General features: G+C 39.6%; 1 protein-coding gene across 1 annotated transcript in view; it reads right to left on the reverse strand.

Moving 5' to 3' along the window:
* The window catches only part of VTA1 (vesicle trafficking 1), a 59171-nt gene extending 44596 nt beyond the window's left edge, over positions 1-14575 (reverse strand). Inside the window, exon 1 of the mRNA XM_056126110.1 lies at positions 14436-14575. Within this exon, the coding sequence (XP_055982085.1) occupies positions 14436-14547 (112 nt within the window). The 5' untranslated portion in view covers positions 14548-14575. The remainder of the gene's footprint in view (positions 1-14435) is intronic.
* Positions 14576-17979: the final 3404 nt, after the last annotated feature.

A 17979-nucleotide genomic window follows, 5' to 3' on the forward strand; every position in this document is an offset into this window, starting at 1 on the left:
CAACATATTTATACCTACATAATATACTGGAGTTGTGTTTTACAGACACATGATCAAAAGGCTAAAAATGATCTGCCTAATCTCATTCTTTAAAGTAGCAAATTTCTCAAAATATCCTCAGATTCCTTCTCATTTTCTGTTTAAGAATATAAGTATAACCTGATGTCACTTGAAGAAATAATTTACAGTCCTGTGGAGGAGTGATTTTTTAAATTCTCTTACATACCTTCTTATCTCAAGACTGACAAGTATGACTGGTTTCCCCTGCATACCACTGATACTTACATACCAGGGTTCTGGTTCTCTTCAATGTCATTTTGTGGGGGGCTGGGGGGCGGGGGGGTAGGCACTGGCGATGCTCAGGGGTTTCTCCTGGCTCTGCACTCAAAAATCACTCCTGGTGGTGCTCAGGGGACCATATGGCTGGGGTTGGCAGCATGCAAGGCAAGTGCCTTACCCAATGTAATATCACTCAGGCACCCTCTCAATGTCCATTCAATATGCTTCATGCAGCCCTCTTTCACTTGGCCCTGTTAGGCTTTTAATGGCCAGTAAAAAGCAGTTCACTGCCAGTGGAGTTTTAAGGTCCTTCACTATACTTTCAGTATCTTGAAATTCTTTATGAATAATCGACATCTGTGTCAGATTACTAGCTGCCTATAAATATCCATTTATTCTTCCTATCTTCTTTACTAACAAGATCCTTTCATTATTAGAGAGTTGTCAAGTATTTCTCAAAGCACAAGATGGTCATGTAACATATTAATACACAACCAGAAATTGTTGGGAGTGACTCCTAGTAAGTCACCTAAAGAAACGGGAAAGGGGAAAAAGGGAAAGAGGAAAAAAAGGAAAAGGAAGAAGAAAATTTAAAAAGACAGTAGGAGAAAGATCTAATTTCTTCCTTTCCTTCTCCTTTCTACCTAGAATCAAAACTGGGGAACTGAAATTTATCTTGGACCACAAACAAGACAAGCTTGGAATAAGGCACTTAATTTTGTTCACTGTAGATTTCAAACTGGAAAGCTTGGGTCCCTGGTGACTTCATGGAATTGGCATACTGGTACTGGGCACATCCGTCTTTCTTTTAAAAGGAAATGTGAAGACATATTTTACTTAGCCATTGCTATTTCAATTTTTTTTCAATTAAAAAATTTTAATTCTTACACACAGCACCTTATCTCAAAGCTTATTGACAGCTAATCTCCAACAATTCAGTTCTTTACATGCCTGTCAGTCCAGAGTTAAATTTCCATTTCAAACATCTGTACTCCAGAATCATTATTATGAAGCACCCACTCTAAACACAATTTTCTTTTCTTCCAACATTCAACTGTGTCTATTACAACAAACTTCCAATAGCTACTCTACACTCTTCTCTCCTTTTTCCTAAATATTTATTTTTTTTTAAATTGAATCACTGTGAGATTAGCCCATTACAAAGATGCTCATGATTGGATTTCAGTGTTCCAGCACCCACCCCTCCACCAGTGTACATTTCCCGGCACCATTACTCTCAGTTTCTCTCCCAACTCCCCAACTCCCCCCACAGTTGGCATCTCTCTCTCTCTCTCTCTCTCTCTCTCTCTCTCTCTCTCTTCTCCCTCCCTCCCTTCCTCCCTCCCCCCTCCCCCCTCTCCTTTTTCTTCCCACCCCCTCTCCCTCTCCCTCTCTCTCCTTTTTGGGCATTGTGATTTGCAATACAGATACTGAAAGGTTATTGTGTCTATTGTTTTAGCTACTTTCCACTTTCAATACTCAGTTCTTATCCAGCATGACCATTCTTTTACTTGCCCTTACAATTTATTAACAATATAGTAACTCCTCGATTTACTGGAGAAGTCCTAGAAACTGACTTCCACTTCAATGAATGCATAATAAAATCAATTTTACTATAGGCTTATAACATAATAAAATCAATTTTACTAAGATCTTATAACATTTCTGGCCATAAAAATTTCACCCAACTTCTAAATCAAGTGAGACCTAGACTGAAAACACTTCAACATTCAACAATAACTTTTATTTATTCATTTGTTCAATCAGCAATTTACTCATTTCCCAGTAAGTTGATTCCAGTTTGTGATAATGGATAGCGGGATAGTTTTTTCTTGTTTTACATAGTTTTTTTTATATTTATTGAATCACTGTGGGAAAAGTTACAAAGCTTTCAGGTTTAAGTCTCGATCATGCAATGATCAAACACCTTTCCTTCACCAGTACGTATTTTTCACCACCAAGAACCCCAATATACCCACCCACCCGCCCCTCCCAATGCCTGTGAAGCAGATGAATTCTACTTAACTCTCTATCTACTTTGATTACATTCATTATTTCAACAAAAGATGCACCGTTATTGTTTAGAGTTTACACCCAACAATCAGAACTGCTGAAAAGGCATGGTGAAATAATTTGTTTTCTACAGCTTGTTATGAGAACCATACTATGTTGCGTGGCCGTGCAATTTTGGATTTTGATATTTTGCTTATTAAGTCTGGAGGGATTTCTGCCAAGAGCCAGATAATTACAAGATTGATTTCTGTGGCTCTGGAGCCATGGCCTTGCCTGAGAGCCGCTCGTGGGGGGCAACTTGTGACCTCGGTAGGATGTGAAGGACGAGCCGGGAATGCCCCACTTCCCATGAGGTTGTAGTTGCCCTATCACCACCAGCTCATACCTGGCTTTCCTATAAGCTCCGAGGCAGCCGCCATCTTGCTGCCCGGGGGGTTAAAAGGCAGAAGGGAGCAACAACCCTTCCCTCCTGGGGAGGCATGTTACTGTGGTAGTTTTACATAGTTTTGCAATTACAAGGATATTATTATTTAACGACTTTTAATTGAAGAACTAGATCATCTTGGGAATGGAAATAAATAAGATATATATTGCCCTGGTTTGTCCATCTTTGAAAATCTTAAAGATGCCAAGTCTTAAATACAGAAAATAGAAGAAACATTTTCAAGTATTAAGAAGACATTAAATCTGTTTGTGAACATTAGTATTTTTGCTGTTGCCATAGGAGAGGAATAAAAATATCACCTTCATATAGACCACTGTTCAAGACAAACAATTCATTCGAGCAGCAGTGGTGTGATGAAAATTTATGTCTTGCATGGAAAATTACCTATTAAAATAGAATAAACATGTAGCTAAAGTGATCTACAAGAAAATGTATTTGATTTATTTCATCAAGAAAATGTTTATTTTTATGAATAAATATTATTTGATGATGACTAATGAGGTGTATTCGCAAAAGGATTAAATATTTTCCAACCCAACTTTAGTTTAATGTGAGGAGACATTTAGGAGATGTTTATTAAGCCTGAAGGTATGTGTTACTCAAAGTTCCAAAAAATCTAAACATTAATAGTTTACCATATTCTTACTTATTGAGAAGTAAAAAAGTATGAAATGCAGCATAGATATGAAACATAAAATACATACAAAAGCAACTGAGAGATTCTTGTTTTAATAGGTTAAGTAAACATTCAAATAGTTGTTATGATATATGCTGATGTTCACGAACATTCGATTCTAGTGACTAGTATAGGCAATAGCCTAGAAAATATATTGCAAATATTGTGAAGGGGCTCTTGAGTCAAAGTTTAATAAGAAAATTTGAATTGTAGCATACTATTATAGAGTATTTACTTCACTCACTTCTTTGCTCATCAACTGTTTTTGGAGTTTTTGTCATAATACAGCAGCTTTAAGAAAAACTTAACTGCTTCTTAATTCCTAATAAAGGACTGATCTACTTGGTACATAGCAAACACTAAGAGAGATCTGATTTTAAAATTAATAGCATGGATTCTAATTCTGGGCACAACATATTTACCATACCACTGTGAACAAAGTACATACTTTCAGAATGTGAAAAGCCATGACAACTGGAAAAACAAATCAGGCTTGAACAGTGACAGAACCAGTATTCTGCCGGGAGGCACACCCCAAATGAAGAATCAGGAGGAGCTTTGAAGTAGAGCACAGTCCGGGAGTAAAACTAAGTAACTAGACTAGAGATAAGGAAGACAGAGTCTGTAATAAGATGAAGGGCAGGCAGAGTTCTGAAGGAGGAGAGCTATGCAGAAAAGAAACCCAGGAAACAGAACAGGGGTAACACTGAGGATAGGATGAGCATCAAGCGAATGTACAGGGGAAAACTCACAAGGACAAGACTGGACTAAGTTCTCAAAGCAAACACAGGACCAGGATGCCTTCGGGAGCCAACAAGATGAGAGGAGAATGCTAGATATTTACTTGGGGTATTCAGTAGAGAGCCCAAAAGAACAGGTATGTTTCAGTGGCAGGGCAAACCTATCTCTAAAGCATCAGCAGTCTGCCCCAATAAATTACAAAGCAAACCAAATAAACAGGCACAAAAGAACCAAATTGAAAGACAACTTTGCTGGTCAAATCAAATCCCTTACAGTGAGACCACAAGTTTCTGTCAATACATAAAGTTCATATTATTGGGCATCACAGACAGAAAAATGTCACCCATAAAGTGCTAAGAAAACTTATTAAAAGCCCCATAACAATAACAAAGCAACGGGAAAAAGTGACATCATAAAAAATATGAGGATTTGATGGAAACAGAAGGAAACAGAGGGAAAACAATATTAAGTATTTAAAAGACACCATGAATAAAATGCGAAGTGAAATGGAACACACACACACAGGAACACAATGCAATTTTAGAGATGAAAAACACAAATCTGAAATCAAAATTTGACTGAGTAGGACTAACAGTTTAGGAACCATGGAGAAAAAAAAAAGGTAAGTGAACTTCAGAACAAAGCAGTAAAAACTACTCAAAATAAAGAAGCATAAATCAATGAAAACAAAAACAAAACCAGAGTTTTTCAGGGAGGCATGAGAAAATATCTAAAAGTTCAAAAAAGGTGTAACTGAATTCTCCTCCAATTACTAGCACTTGGTACTTATTTCACACACTTGATGTTCAAAGAATTGTATGTATAAAGAAATGTATAAATGTATAAAACTATGGTCAAAGAACAGGAGTGGCAAGGCAGCATAACAATGATAGTTCTCTATTAGTTAAGACAATGTTATAAAAATTAGGCTAAAATAAACATTTTAATGCCCAATTTTTTATTTTTTAAAAGAACACTTCAATATTGTTAATAAAGATTTGGGGGGGGGGTTATTTTTGGTTTGGTTTTGGGGTGATCCCCAGCAGTGCACAGGGCTTACTCCTGTCTCTTGTGCAGTAACTTCTGGTGGTGTTCTCTGCGGCAAATCCTTACCTTACCCACTGTACTATCCCTTTGGCCCATAACTCTCAGTTCTGATGAACAAAATTACTGCATCTTTACCACCAAAGTGCCCAGGACCTTCCCCCCATCTCTGTTTCATTCCTAGTCTGACTTTTGTCCTCCTCTCCATAATCTCAGTTTTGTAGTCAAAGGCCAAGAACTTGTCTTCATTCAATACTGTCCCTTCCTTTATTTTGTTTCTTCACATATCACAGATGAATGAAATCATCCACTATTCATTTGCCCTCTGACTCACTTTACTTAACATGATATCTTCCAGTTCCAACCACATTGCAGCAAACTGCAAGAGTTCATCTCCTCTTGGAAATGCTTAATATTCTAAACTTCTTTATCCAGTTATCAATTGCGGACATCTGGGTTATTTCCATATTATACTTAGTGTTACAGTGACACAGAATGTATTATGTTGTAAAATGAATGCTTTTGTGTTCTTGGAACAGAATGCCATGAAGTGGGGAAGTAGAACTGAAGGGTCATATGTAAGGAAGCCAGATTCTTAAGTTTTTAAAGACCCCAAACGGTGTTACCTGTGATGTGGGATTCATGCATTCGCGAAACTATCATTAACATTACTGTAAATCACAGAATCTCAATAAAGTTTATTTTTGAAAAAAAGTAAAGAAAATATAAAACATTTAGAACTTGGATCTACATTAATAAAAAGTGCTGAAAATGGCAATTAATGAGAAAATATTTAAAAATGTTCTAATTCTATTCTTATTTTGAGGAGAGAGTGCTTGGGCCACACTTGACAGTAATGAGGGTGACTTCGCAGTCCTGGTTCTGTGCTCTGGGTAACATGGAGTGCCAAAGATCAAATCAAGGTCAGCCACATCTGAACGGCAAGCACCTTAAGGCCTGTACTGTCTCTCCAGCCTCTATTCTTTTTCTTTAAAAAAAAAAATAGTTAATTTCCACTAAAATAAATAATTAAAATTTTAAAATGGTCAGAAAAAATTAAAATATATTATATACTTATGACATATCTTTAAGTAAAATGTATAAAACTATGGTCAAAGAACAGGAGAGGCAGGGAAAAATGTTCTTACCTTATATGTGAGGTAGTATACAATATGCAGCATAGTGTGAGAGTTGCAAATGTCAGAGAAATTAAAAAGTAAGACAAAGAAGGGTATTTAGGGGCTGGAGCAATAGCACAGCAAGTAGGGCGTTTGCCTTGCACACAACTGACCTGGGTTCGGTTCCCAGCATCCCATATTCTCCCAACCCCCCAGCACCGCCAGGAGTAATTCCCGAGTGCATGAGTCTGGAGTAACCCCTGTGCACTGCTGGGTGTGGCCCAAAAAGAAAAAAAAAAAAAAAAAAAAAGGGGAAAAAAAGAAGGATATCAGGGTATCTAATAAGTTTTCAGCAGAGATTCAATGAGATCCAAAGTGCTTCCTAAGAAACAATAATTAACAACAGAAACTACCAAGCCACACAAAGATAAACTTGAATGGACGCAGGAACAATAAAGCACTAAAACTTACAGTGGCAGTAGGCAGTAAAACTTAAAGCACTAAATCTTTTTTCGAAATTTTTTTTATTGAATCACCGTGAGATACACCATCAACATACACTATTATTCTGTCTTAATCTAAATTAAAATTCTATCCTTGTGTGCATATCATATTAAAAAATTTAGTAATATACCTACAATGCCTGGAGCAACTGTACTTGATTTTTCTATTTAACAGTATTAAATGATTTTCTCTCTTTCTACACACACACACACACACACACACACACTAACTTGTTCAAGTCAATTAACTGTACAATGTCACCCCCTAGAGGAGACTTTTAAAACCCAAACTTCCAGATTCTGGCTATTATGAATCGTGCTGCAATGGACACCGAAGTGCAGATGGCTTTTCTGCAACGTGTTTTTGGGGTCCCGGAGTATATTTCCAGAATTGGTATTGCTGGGTCATATATGGGAGAGGAATTTCTAGCTTTACAAGGAATGCCCATATTGTTTTCCAAAGCTTGCCACAAGTGGCAGTAGGAAGAGGGGAGCTAGGATAGAGGACGGACCACTACGACAATGATACTTGGAAATGATCAATCTGAACAAGAACTGAGTGCTGAAAGTAGGTAAAGGGACAAACATGATAACTTTTCAAACCCTGTATTGCAAACCATAATGCCCTCCAAAGAAAAAGGGACTGGGAGAGAAAGGTAGAAGGGAGGAAGGGAGGGAGGGAGAGAGGGGGAGAGAGAGAGACGGAAAGGGAGAGGGATGGGGTAGGGTAGAAGTGCCTGCAACAGAGGCAGGTTGTGGGGATAAGTGTGGGAAGGAAATCTGGGACAGGTGGTAGGAAATGCAAGCTGGTGACGGAAAGGTGATGAAACATTGTATGACTGAAACCCAATCATGAACAACTTTGTAATTGGGTATCTCACAGTGATTTAATAAAAAAAAGTAAAATAAAAAAGAATCGGATATTTGCTGTGATTAATTAGGTTAACACAAAACAAAAGAATCTGGCCTTAGCCTTATCTAGGTTAAACCAGGACAAAAGTCAAAGCATTTATTATGCAGTGTGCACTGAGCAAAGACTAAAATTTATCTTCTGGTTCCATTAGACATAAAAGGGGAGACTAGAACTTGCAGGTATGTTTTAATGACATGAAGCTTGATACAGCAGGAACCACCCAAAGGACTGCACTGGCATTTGCCCACATTTCAGTCTTCAACTGTATGAACTAGTTCTGTTACCCACTTACCAAATGGTTTCCAACTACTACGGCTACACATATATATGGAGGGGGGTGGGTTGAGTTTCCCTCCCCGCCCTGAACAGAGTCCAGGCAGCTGAAGACCTCTGGGACCCAGCCACAGCCATGCTGAGACCACTCTCCACATGCTAGGGCGAGCCTCAAGCATGAAGGAACCGGCAGAGGAACCCAGGTGTGCGGGACCCGGGCTGAGATCTCCAAGCCTGCTCAGTTCTGGACTGGGCCTCCTCCTCCCAGATCCCTCATCTTCCAGTAGCTTGACAGTTACACCCACCAACTGCTGTGCAACCCCATCAACGGGCAAGATCCAGAGACTATAAAACCAAGCTCCTGGAAGCGCGCGGTCGCATTGGCGGCTGTGCGACCTCTTATTGTATAGTTCTCACTCTCAGAGAACCCGGCAGGCTACCCAGAGTACCCTGCCGACATATATGCCTGACTGGGAACACCTGTAAAGGTGATTAGAGGCTGCCCCAAAAGCCTCCATCCCTCTCGGAGAACCAGGCAAGCTACCGAGAGTATCCCACCCGCACAACGGAGCCTGGCAAGCTACCTGTGGAGTACTCGATATGCGAAAACCAGTAACAATGACCCTGAAAGAGCCCCCAATATGCCATCGGGCTACACTACCACGTGACAGGGATGAATGGAGACATTACTGGTGCCCACTCGAGCAAATCAATGAACAACAGGGTGACAGTGATATATGTATGTATATATATGTATGTATGTGTGTGTGTATATATATATATACACAATCCCTTAGTATAAAAGGTAAAATTTTATTGAAAGTAAACTTTATGGGGCCAGAAAGAAGTTCAAAGGAGCTATGTGTTTGCATGTACGAGGCAAGGGTTCCATTCCCATAAAACATGATTCCCAGCAACGATTCCCATGGAAGGAGCAGCTCCCTGAGCACTGCCAGGTGTGAACCGAAACTTTTAACAATATATTTTAAAGGAACCAATCTTAGAATGAGTTTTATCACTACCTGTAAATTAACATGATTTGTCTTAAATGAATCAAAAGAATTAATTCTATTCCTACTTTCACTTTCATAAATTTAAGGTGAATGAAAATTCACATTAAGTGCAAAAGTAATGGAGTTTTATTCAACAGCAAAATCACTAAATTCTTCAAATGCACCTGAATCTCAGACTAGGATCCATAATCGCTAAATAATATTGTTTAATAATCTCCCAGGAGATGATTTAAATGTGTTTAAAAATCAGAAAGGAGTTTGTACAAAACAATTCATGTAACATACAGAAATTTTATACAGATTCATCAACTTCCCTATCAGTGAGTCATCTCATTTATCTTAAGAATGAGATTGGGAGGGACTGGAGTGATAGCACAGCGGGTAGAGCATTTGCCTTGCACGCAGCTGACCTGGGTTTGATTCTCAGCATCCCATATGGTCCCCTGAGCTACCCCCATGTGTAATTCCTCAGTGCAGAGCCAGGAGTAACCCCTGTGCATTCGCCAGGTGTGACCCAGAAAGCCAAAATAAAAAATGAGATTGGGAGCCAAAATCTGGAAAAAACCTGAGTGTCCAAGAACAAATGACTGGTTAAAGAAACCTTGGTACACAGTGGAATACTATGCAGCTGTTAGAAAAGATGAAGTCATGAAATGTGCATATAAATGGATCAACATGGAAAGTATCATGTTAAGTGAAATGAGTCAGAAAGAGAGGGAAAGACATAGAAAGATTGTACTCATATGTGGAATATAAAGTAACAGAATGGGAGACTAACACCCAAGAATAGTAGAGATAAGGACCAGGAGGTTTACTCCACGGTTTGGAAGCCGGTCTCACACATGGGGGAAAAGGCAGCTCAGGTAGAGAAGGGACCAACAAGTAAAGGGCATTTGGAGGACCAGCTCAGGTTGGGAGATGCGAGTTGAACGTAGACTATAGATCGAACACAATGGCCACTCAATGTCTCTGGTGCAAACTATAACACCCAAAGGAAAGGGAGAACAAAAGGGAATGCCCTGCCACAGAAGCAGGGTGGGGGTGGTGGGAGGGATGCTGGGACCATTGGTGGTGGAGACTGGGCACTGGTAGAGGAATGATACTTGATCACTCTATGACTGAAACACAAGAACAAAAGTTTGTAAGTCTGTAACTGTACCCCACGGCGATTCACTAATAAAAATTTTTTTAAAAAAATGTTAAAAAGCTGAAGAAAAAAATAAGACTGAGATTGGGGAGCCTGAAAATACTCAGCATTGCTTCACAAAACATGAAATGTTTAATGTTTTTATTGCAGCACTAGTCTTAAATATATTACTGGGGGGGAAAAAAAACAATAACCCTCAGAGCTAAAGACTCAGTTCATTTATTGCAAGTGGACATACCATTTAACATAAGTGGTAAAGTTAGTTGCGTAATGCCAGACCAATCAGTCAGTGGGATTTCAGTTTTTTCAGAAATATATGACTTAATCTTGCACTTCTAATGAATGTTAACCCGCATATTCATAAGTCCCATCTCATTTTTTAATTCCAATTGTACAATCTGATATGCAACATAAGCTCATCACTGGAATGAAAGAGGCAAATCCCTCTACCCCTCCCCTTTCAGTATTTCTTCTGCTCTTATTAATCAGAATATTTAAGTTTAGATTCTGAAAGACAGATAATTTTCCAGTCTGGTCTTTCATGTCCTTGAACCCACAGTGAATGCTCCCCATACCTCCCTTACACGTGACCTTGGCTCCTAAATATCTCTTTGTATCCCACCCTGAATAAAAGTCAAAAATGATAAAATAATAGCTAATATCTTAGGACCATTCCACTTATAAGACTACACTTGATCAATTTTTCCTGCAAAGAAGCATCCTCTCTAAGCAACTCCTCTTCCATGTTCCTTTCTATCCTAAATTAGAATGTTCTTCTGACATCCTTTCTCCTGCCTACTATTTTGGAAGAAAGGCTTTTTTTTTTTTTTTTTCTGGTCTGGTAGGTAATAAAGAGAAGTCAGGAAGCCTTGCCTAATGCCTTAATTAGTGGATGTTTCACTTATACCAGTAATTTCAATTGTTCCTTTTTTCCTTGCTGTCCTGATGGGTTCTCCAGTGTACATCTTTAGGTCAGTACAGCAGAAAAACTCTGAATACAGAATCAAAGTTTTCCTTTTCCAAGTACGATAAGGACAACTGTGAATCCCTCTGGGGACTAGAAGCAGTATACTACTTTGCTATCCTGACAAAGAAGCTCTGTCAGGAAAGGAACATATGGAAATTGAGGACTGGGAAATTAGTTCCTTGTAGAATGACTTGCATACTGAAATTTAATGAGCACTGCTTTAGTATACTTAAGTGTCCAGACATAAATTATAAGATGTCACCATATAGCAGCCTTCTGTTAAACAGTAGAATCACAACAGACCCAAAATCACAACCACTGAGGAGTTATCAGGTAGCAAATCTAAATGCTTTTAAAGCATGAAAAGATATGAGAATATTTTTACCAGGTGACCACTATCACAACAAAGAGAAGGGAAAAATAATTTTTTTTAAAAAAGAAATTATATAGAAGTTAGCATAGAGAGACAAAGGGATAGAGCAGCATCCTCCTAAAGCCTTAGGAGACAAAGAAGTTAAAGGATAAAAATATCTCACATGGCTGGTCACAATTTCAGTTCGAATAGAAATAATAAAAGAAGCAATATTTGAAAAAGCTAAGAACAAACTGTTCCCCAAATTTCACAAAGGACATTCATTTTACAAATTCAAGGGAGTTAAAAATGACAAAGTTCATACACAAAAAAAGACACAAAATCAGAGTGTAAAGCAAAACATATTAAATGACTGTATTTTAAAATGAACATTTGAATAGCAAAGGATTCCACAAACCATTTTTTAAAAAATGAATTTGGAGAAGACACATGCAGTGCATATAACAAAGGAATGGTATCCAAGTCATTAAGAAACAGTAAAACAGAAAAAAAAAAGTCCCAGACAATAATATTTCAAAAAGAGAGTCACAAATGGTTAATTAACATATGAAAAGATGCCCAACCTCATTAAGACCCAGAGAATTGCAAATTTCACTCCCAACAGACACCATTTCACACCTACCAGATTAGCAAAAATTACAGTCTAATACCATCAAATATGGTGAGCATATCAGAGTTCATTTTACTATTCTTCAAACTCTACGCATCGTCAAGTATGTTCTTTAAAAAGCACATGCTTCATAAAAAAAAAAAAATTAAGTGTCATCTGGCCTTAGTAACAGACATGCCTGTTCATGCACTTTCAGGCGCATAAAAACCACATGGCAATGGGCTGAAGAGGGTCTGTGGAACTAAGCTACACAAAGGTTCCATGACAATTATGAGACTGTGCAGGGAGAGAGCCCTGAAACTTTGAGGGAATGTCTCAGTGAGAGAGTAAAGGAAACCAGAGAAAGTTTGGAGAGAAATAGCAAAAGGCAGGAATAAAGGCACAGGAAACAAAGGAAGACACAAAGGCAGATACAACAGCCCCTACACACACACACACACACACACACACACACACGAGCCAGTTGTAGACAGGAACAAGGACTGGATTTCAATATTATAAGAGATTGCTTCTCTGCATAGTTTACTCATGTTTTCTCAACTCTAACTCTTCTGGTTACAATGGCATCCCCAACCCCCCTGCTCCAAGACACACACTCTGGTTACTTTCTCCTGGAGGACGCATTTTCCCAGGGGATGCAAAGTCCACGGGTCTCTCACTTATTCCGAGGCTTTGCTGGGACTCCTCATTCACCTTGAAACTGAAATCCCCCACGTAAGCCTGGCCTGCTGTTCCTTCAGACACACTTCTCTCTCTGCTTTGTTTTCCTTCGCAATATTTTACACAACAGCAGCTTAGTATTTATTCTCCTCCCGGCACTGCCTCTTGAAAGCAGGAACTGTAGCCACAGTGCCAAGGATGGCTTGATACAAGCCTACGTTTGGTAAATGCATGCTGGATATTTCGACTGCCCCTGTGTGAGGATGCTTCAAGTATAATGAAAAGTATACTATCAAGTGGGAACAAAAGTAGGTAAAGTCTAGGGAGGATTCAACTTTCTGCCTACGGGAGAGAACGCATTTGCTCTTGAATCACGAACTTTCCAAGGGATAAGGAAAAAAGTAAGACATTCCAAGAAAACAAAGAGCATGGAGGTTTGAAAGGGCCTCGCACACAGTGAGAAACCAAAGCTGGGAACACCTGTAGTATGGCAGAGATGACAGTGAATCAAGCTTAAGTGAAACTCATTAAAAATACAACCGAGATAGACAATAGACACTTGACATCACACTTCTCATCTCCAGAACTCCTTCTCTGAATAGCTGTAACTTCTCAGTCACGTGTTTCAGGGGGAGCAAAGTATAACATAGTAAAGGACAACAGAATAAAATGTACATAAAGCCATGAGCGTCTGAGCCAACTTCGTGTTTGCATCCACGTTGATATGTTTGACACGTCAAGTCAGAGTGTTGCCAACGCTCTCAACACCAGGAATCAAGGCTTAAAACACCTTCACTGGTGGGAGGGCGGCTTCAATACAGAAATGGGAATGGCCGGGGCTGGAGAGATAGCGCAGCGGGTAAGGCGTTTGCTTTGCACGCGGTCGACCCGGGTTCGATTCCCAGCATCCCATATGGTCCCCAGAGCACCGCCAGGAGTAACTCCTGAGTGCAGAGCCAGGGGAAACCCCTGTGCATCACCAGGTGTGACCCAAAAACCAAAAAAAAAAAAAAAAAAAAAAAAGGGAACAGCCAAATTCAAGGGCTCCTTTTTGAGCACAATTCATTGAGCCATTCGGGGTTGGGGGTGAACTTCTTTTTGGTCATAATTAACCTGCACTTTTCCTCCCACCCTCTTTTTCTTAAAAAGCACCTGCATCCCCGTGGTTTGCAGGTGGTGCTGACGGCGGGGTGGAGGGCGAGCCTCACACCTCGTTTGGATTCAAAACTTATCTCTCGAGAACCCTGGTCCATTTCAGATTTCCCTGAAAAGGGCGCAAAAAGGCACAGCTTTAGGGAGGGCAGTTAAGAGTCAGGGTTCAAGAGCATGCAGCTCCACAGGCAGTTTCTGGAATACTGATGCTCAAGACTGGAGAGACAGACGGTGGGCACCTAAGGGTGCCCTGGGTGTTTTTGTCTGCCTGGGGCCGACGGACGAGCAAAGACATTCGGGATCCCAGAAAAGAGCGGGGGGCTCCAAGGTGCTCACCCGCAGGCCAGAGGTCAAAGCACAGGTGTGAAGCCAGGGGGCGGGGCTGACCTCCCCGCCTCCGCCCCCACCCCCGCCCGCTCCGTGTATGTGTGTATGTGTGTGTGTGTGTGTGTGTGTGTGTGGCGGCGAAGGTAAATACGGAGGGGCGCGACGACTCGGAAAAACTCACAGTAATAGGCCACCACAGGGTCCCGCTTGTCATGCTCCTGAGCAGTCCTCAGATGATGTTGTATGCTCTTAAACTGGGGGGGAAGAGGGGGCAGCGGAGCGAGAGCCGCCATCTCTACTCCAGGAATCACCACTTCCTACTTCCGCTTCCGTCCGGAGGGTCGCGAGCACCAGCGCGCATGACAGGTCCCGCCCACCCGCCGGTTGCCCAGCAACCGTAATGTCAACTACAGGTTCCCAGCAGGGACAACTATCGTTGCGCTTGACTCTGGAAGCTAAAGGCGCAGCTGTTGAGCAATTACGGCGCTGAAGACACCAGCGCTCTCTGCTGGTAGGAAAGAGTTTTTGCTTTGCTTTATTTTTTTTTTTTCTTTGCTTCATTCTTCCATTCTCCTTTCATGACGAAAAATTAGAGAAGAAAAAACACCAAGAAAGTAATGTTTGTTGACTGGGAAAAAAGCATGAATTTCCTTTTAGCATAATTCAAGAATTAGAACTTCCAAGTCCTCAGATTAAAATATTAACGACCAGAGAACTCTAATTTTAGAAATTTCAATTTAACTGTGAAATACGAAAAATGTTGTGGTGGAAGTTTTTAATTCCATCCTTTTGTTTTTGAAACATATGTTGAAGATCTTATTTCCAGTGTAAATACTGAGCACATTATAGTTAAAGAAAATAGAATCGCCCAGAACTTGGTAGTATAGAATGTACGTTATGTACAATGCATTGTTTATTTTCAGAGTGTGATGAACAATTTGCAAAATACTTTGGCACTCTCTTGATGTTTACAGAAGGCATAACAAAAAAGAGTCGTATTAAGAGAAGATGCGGGTTCAAGAAAGTACAGGGTTTGGGGCCATTCCATTGAATATTTGCTCAGTGCTGCAGACTTATCACTGTAAACATTGACTTTTGCTTTTATCATCAAGGATTTATCATTTTTCTCCACTCTCCCACTCATTATATCATCCTTCAAGACTCTATACTCAATCTCCTCTAATAATTTTCATCTTTATTTATTTTGTTTTCTTTCATTCATGTGTTTGGAAAGTTCACCTTAAAACAAGTTTTACTGAAATCACACTACTGCCAAGAACTTATCGTAGGCTCTGAAATTTTCATGTTATTCTTTTAAAAATCACTTAATCACTTAACTTCCCGTTAGTCGTCGATTTGCTCGAGCGGGCGCCAGTAACGTCTCCATTTGTCCCTGTCGCGTGCTAGTGTAGCCCAATGGCATCTTTTCGCTCCGGGAACATGGAGGGCCTCAAACCGATCGTTCATGATCTTGACAAAGAAGTCTGACCATCTGGTAGGTGGACGGCCACGCGGTCTCTTGACATCCCGTGGAATCCAATCAGTAACAGCTCTAGTCCAACGGTCGTCTTTAAATCTCATTACGTGACCAGCCCATCTGATTTTCGACACCTTGGCATATGAGACAGCGTCCCTGATCCTTGATCGTCGACGGATGTCAGAACTCCGGATTCGTTCTCTCATTTGAGTGAAACGTGTTATTCCAAGCATAGCTCTTTCTATTCTTCTTTGGGAGACCTGAATGGCGTTCTCATCTTGTTTGCGTAGGGCCCAGGTCTCTGAGGCATATGTTAATGCAGGAAGAACAGTGGAATCAAAGAGATGTGCCCGGAGCCGGAGGTTCTTCGTCCTCTTAGCTATTTCTTCGACGTTCTTGAAGGCGTTCCAAGCCGCTCTCTTCCTCCTGCGCAGCTCAGGTGCCAGGTCATTTCTCATGTTGACCTCTCGACCTAGGTACACATAGCTGTTGCATTCAATGTTCAATGTTATTCTTTAACATGTACTTTATCTACTACAACTCCAATCCTCGCAGAAGCTGCTATGACACTGTTACCCTTCATTACTTTATTCAGGGATGTTTTGTTCTGCCACTCAAGAACTGAGTTCTCAGTTCTGATATTCAACAACACATTCACAGCAATTAGGAATGTGTACTAGGCCTGGTACCTAATATGATGCCCTGAGTCTCACCAGGAGAGAACCTGAGTTCAGCCAAAGTAAATTCCGAGAACAACCATATGTGACCTAAAAACAAACAAACAAACAAAAAAACAAGCAAAGTAAAGGTAATTGTAAACCTTAGGTTAATTGGTGCATTTAGACATAGGATAGTATCAGAGAAAGTGTGTAAAGGTTAAGATTATGATTGAGGTTAGGACTAGAATTGGATTTAAATTTGTGCTTAGGTTATGATTAGGATTTTGTAGGAGTCAAGTATTAGGTTTGGCTGTGTTTAAAGTTAAGAATAAAAGCAAAGTATAGGGCAACAGTTAAATGTAACCTAATTGATAAAGTTAGGCATGAACTAAAGTCAGGGTTAGAATTAGGATTAGGGTTAGGGTTAGGGTTAGGTTTGTGTATGGGTTAGGTATGAATATTTTTAGGTGCTCATATTTAAAACTGCTTATTAAGTATAAAGCAGTTATTAAATTTAGACAGATAGAATTAGGGTTAGCAATAGGATTAGGTTTAAGATTCTGTAGGAATTAGGTGCTAGGTATAACTTTGTTTATAGCTAAAAATTAAAGTAGAATTTATTCTAATTAATGGAATTAGACATAGTTTAGGATCAGGATTAGTATAGGATTAGGAATTAGGATTCGGGTTAGGTATGGTATAGGATTATGTGTGAGTTAGGTCTTAGATTTGACTGTGTTTAATGGTAAAAATAAATGCAAAGTATATGGATATTATTAAATCTGTCCTAATTGAAGGAATTAGGCATAGGCTAAGGTCAGGGTTAGTGTAGGGTCTGTGTTAGAACTAGGATTAAACTTGCTTGTAGGTTAGGTGGTAGTAGTTTTCTATATTTATAGTTTAACGTGATAAGTATAGTGTGATTGTCAAATTTAGGCTAACTAGTAGTTTTAGGCCTAGGCTAGATTTAGACATCTCATAGGCTCAGTATAAGGTTAGCGCTAGGCTAAGGCCTAGGATTGTATAGGCCTGTGTTTAAAGTTAAAAATGAAGATACAGGGTGTTTGTAAAATTTAGACTAATTAGATTTAGGCATAGGCTAGATTTAGGGTTAGAATCGGGTTAGGGTTAGGATTAGTTTTAAGGTTAGGATTAGTCTTAGGTTTAGCATAGTGTTACGGTTAATTTTCTGTGTTAATAGTTAAAACCGCTAGTTAAGTATAGTGAAAGTGTTAAATTTTGATTTTTTGGTAGTTTAAAACCCAAGCTCGAGTCATACTCTTTATAGTATTGGGATAGGATTAAGATTAATAATAGAGCTGGGGTTACTATTGTATAGGATTTAGATATTAAGTTTATGTGTTAGATTGCATTCTAAAGTTTAAAATGAAATCAAAATATAGGGTCATCATTAATTTTAGCCTAGTTGTTGGAATCACATAAGTTAAAGTCAGGCTTAGAATAGGGTTAGCACTATAGCACTGTCCTCCTGTTGTTCATCAATTTGCTCGAGCAGGCCCAGTAACGTCACCATTGTGAGACTTGTTGTTACTGTGTTTGGCATATTGAATATGTCATGGGTAGCTTGC

Source organism: Sorex fumeus, unplaced genomic scaffold, assembly GCF_029834395.1.
Source record: "Sorex fumeus unplaced genomic scaffold, SorFum_2.1 ptg000061l, whole genome shotgun sequence".
NCBI lineage: Eukaryota > Metazoa > Chordata > Mammalia > Eulipotyphla > Soricidae > Sorex > Sorex fumeus.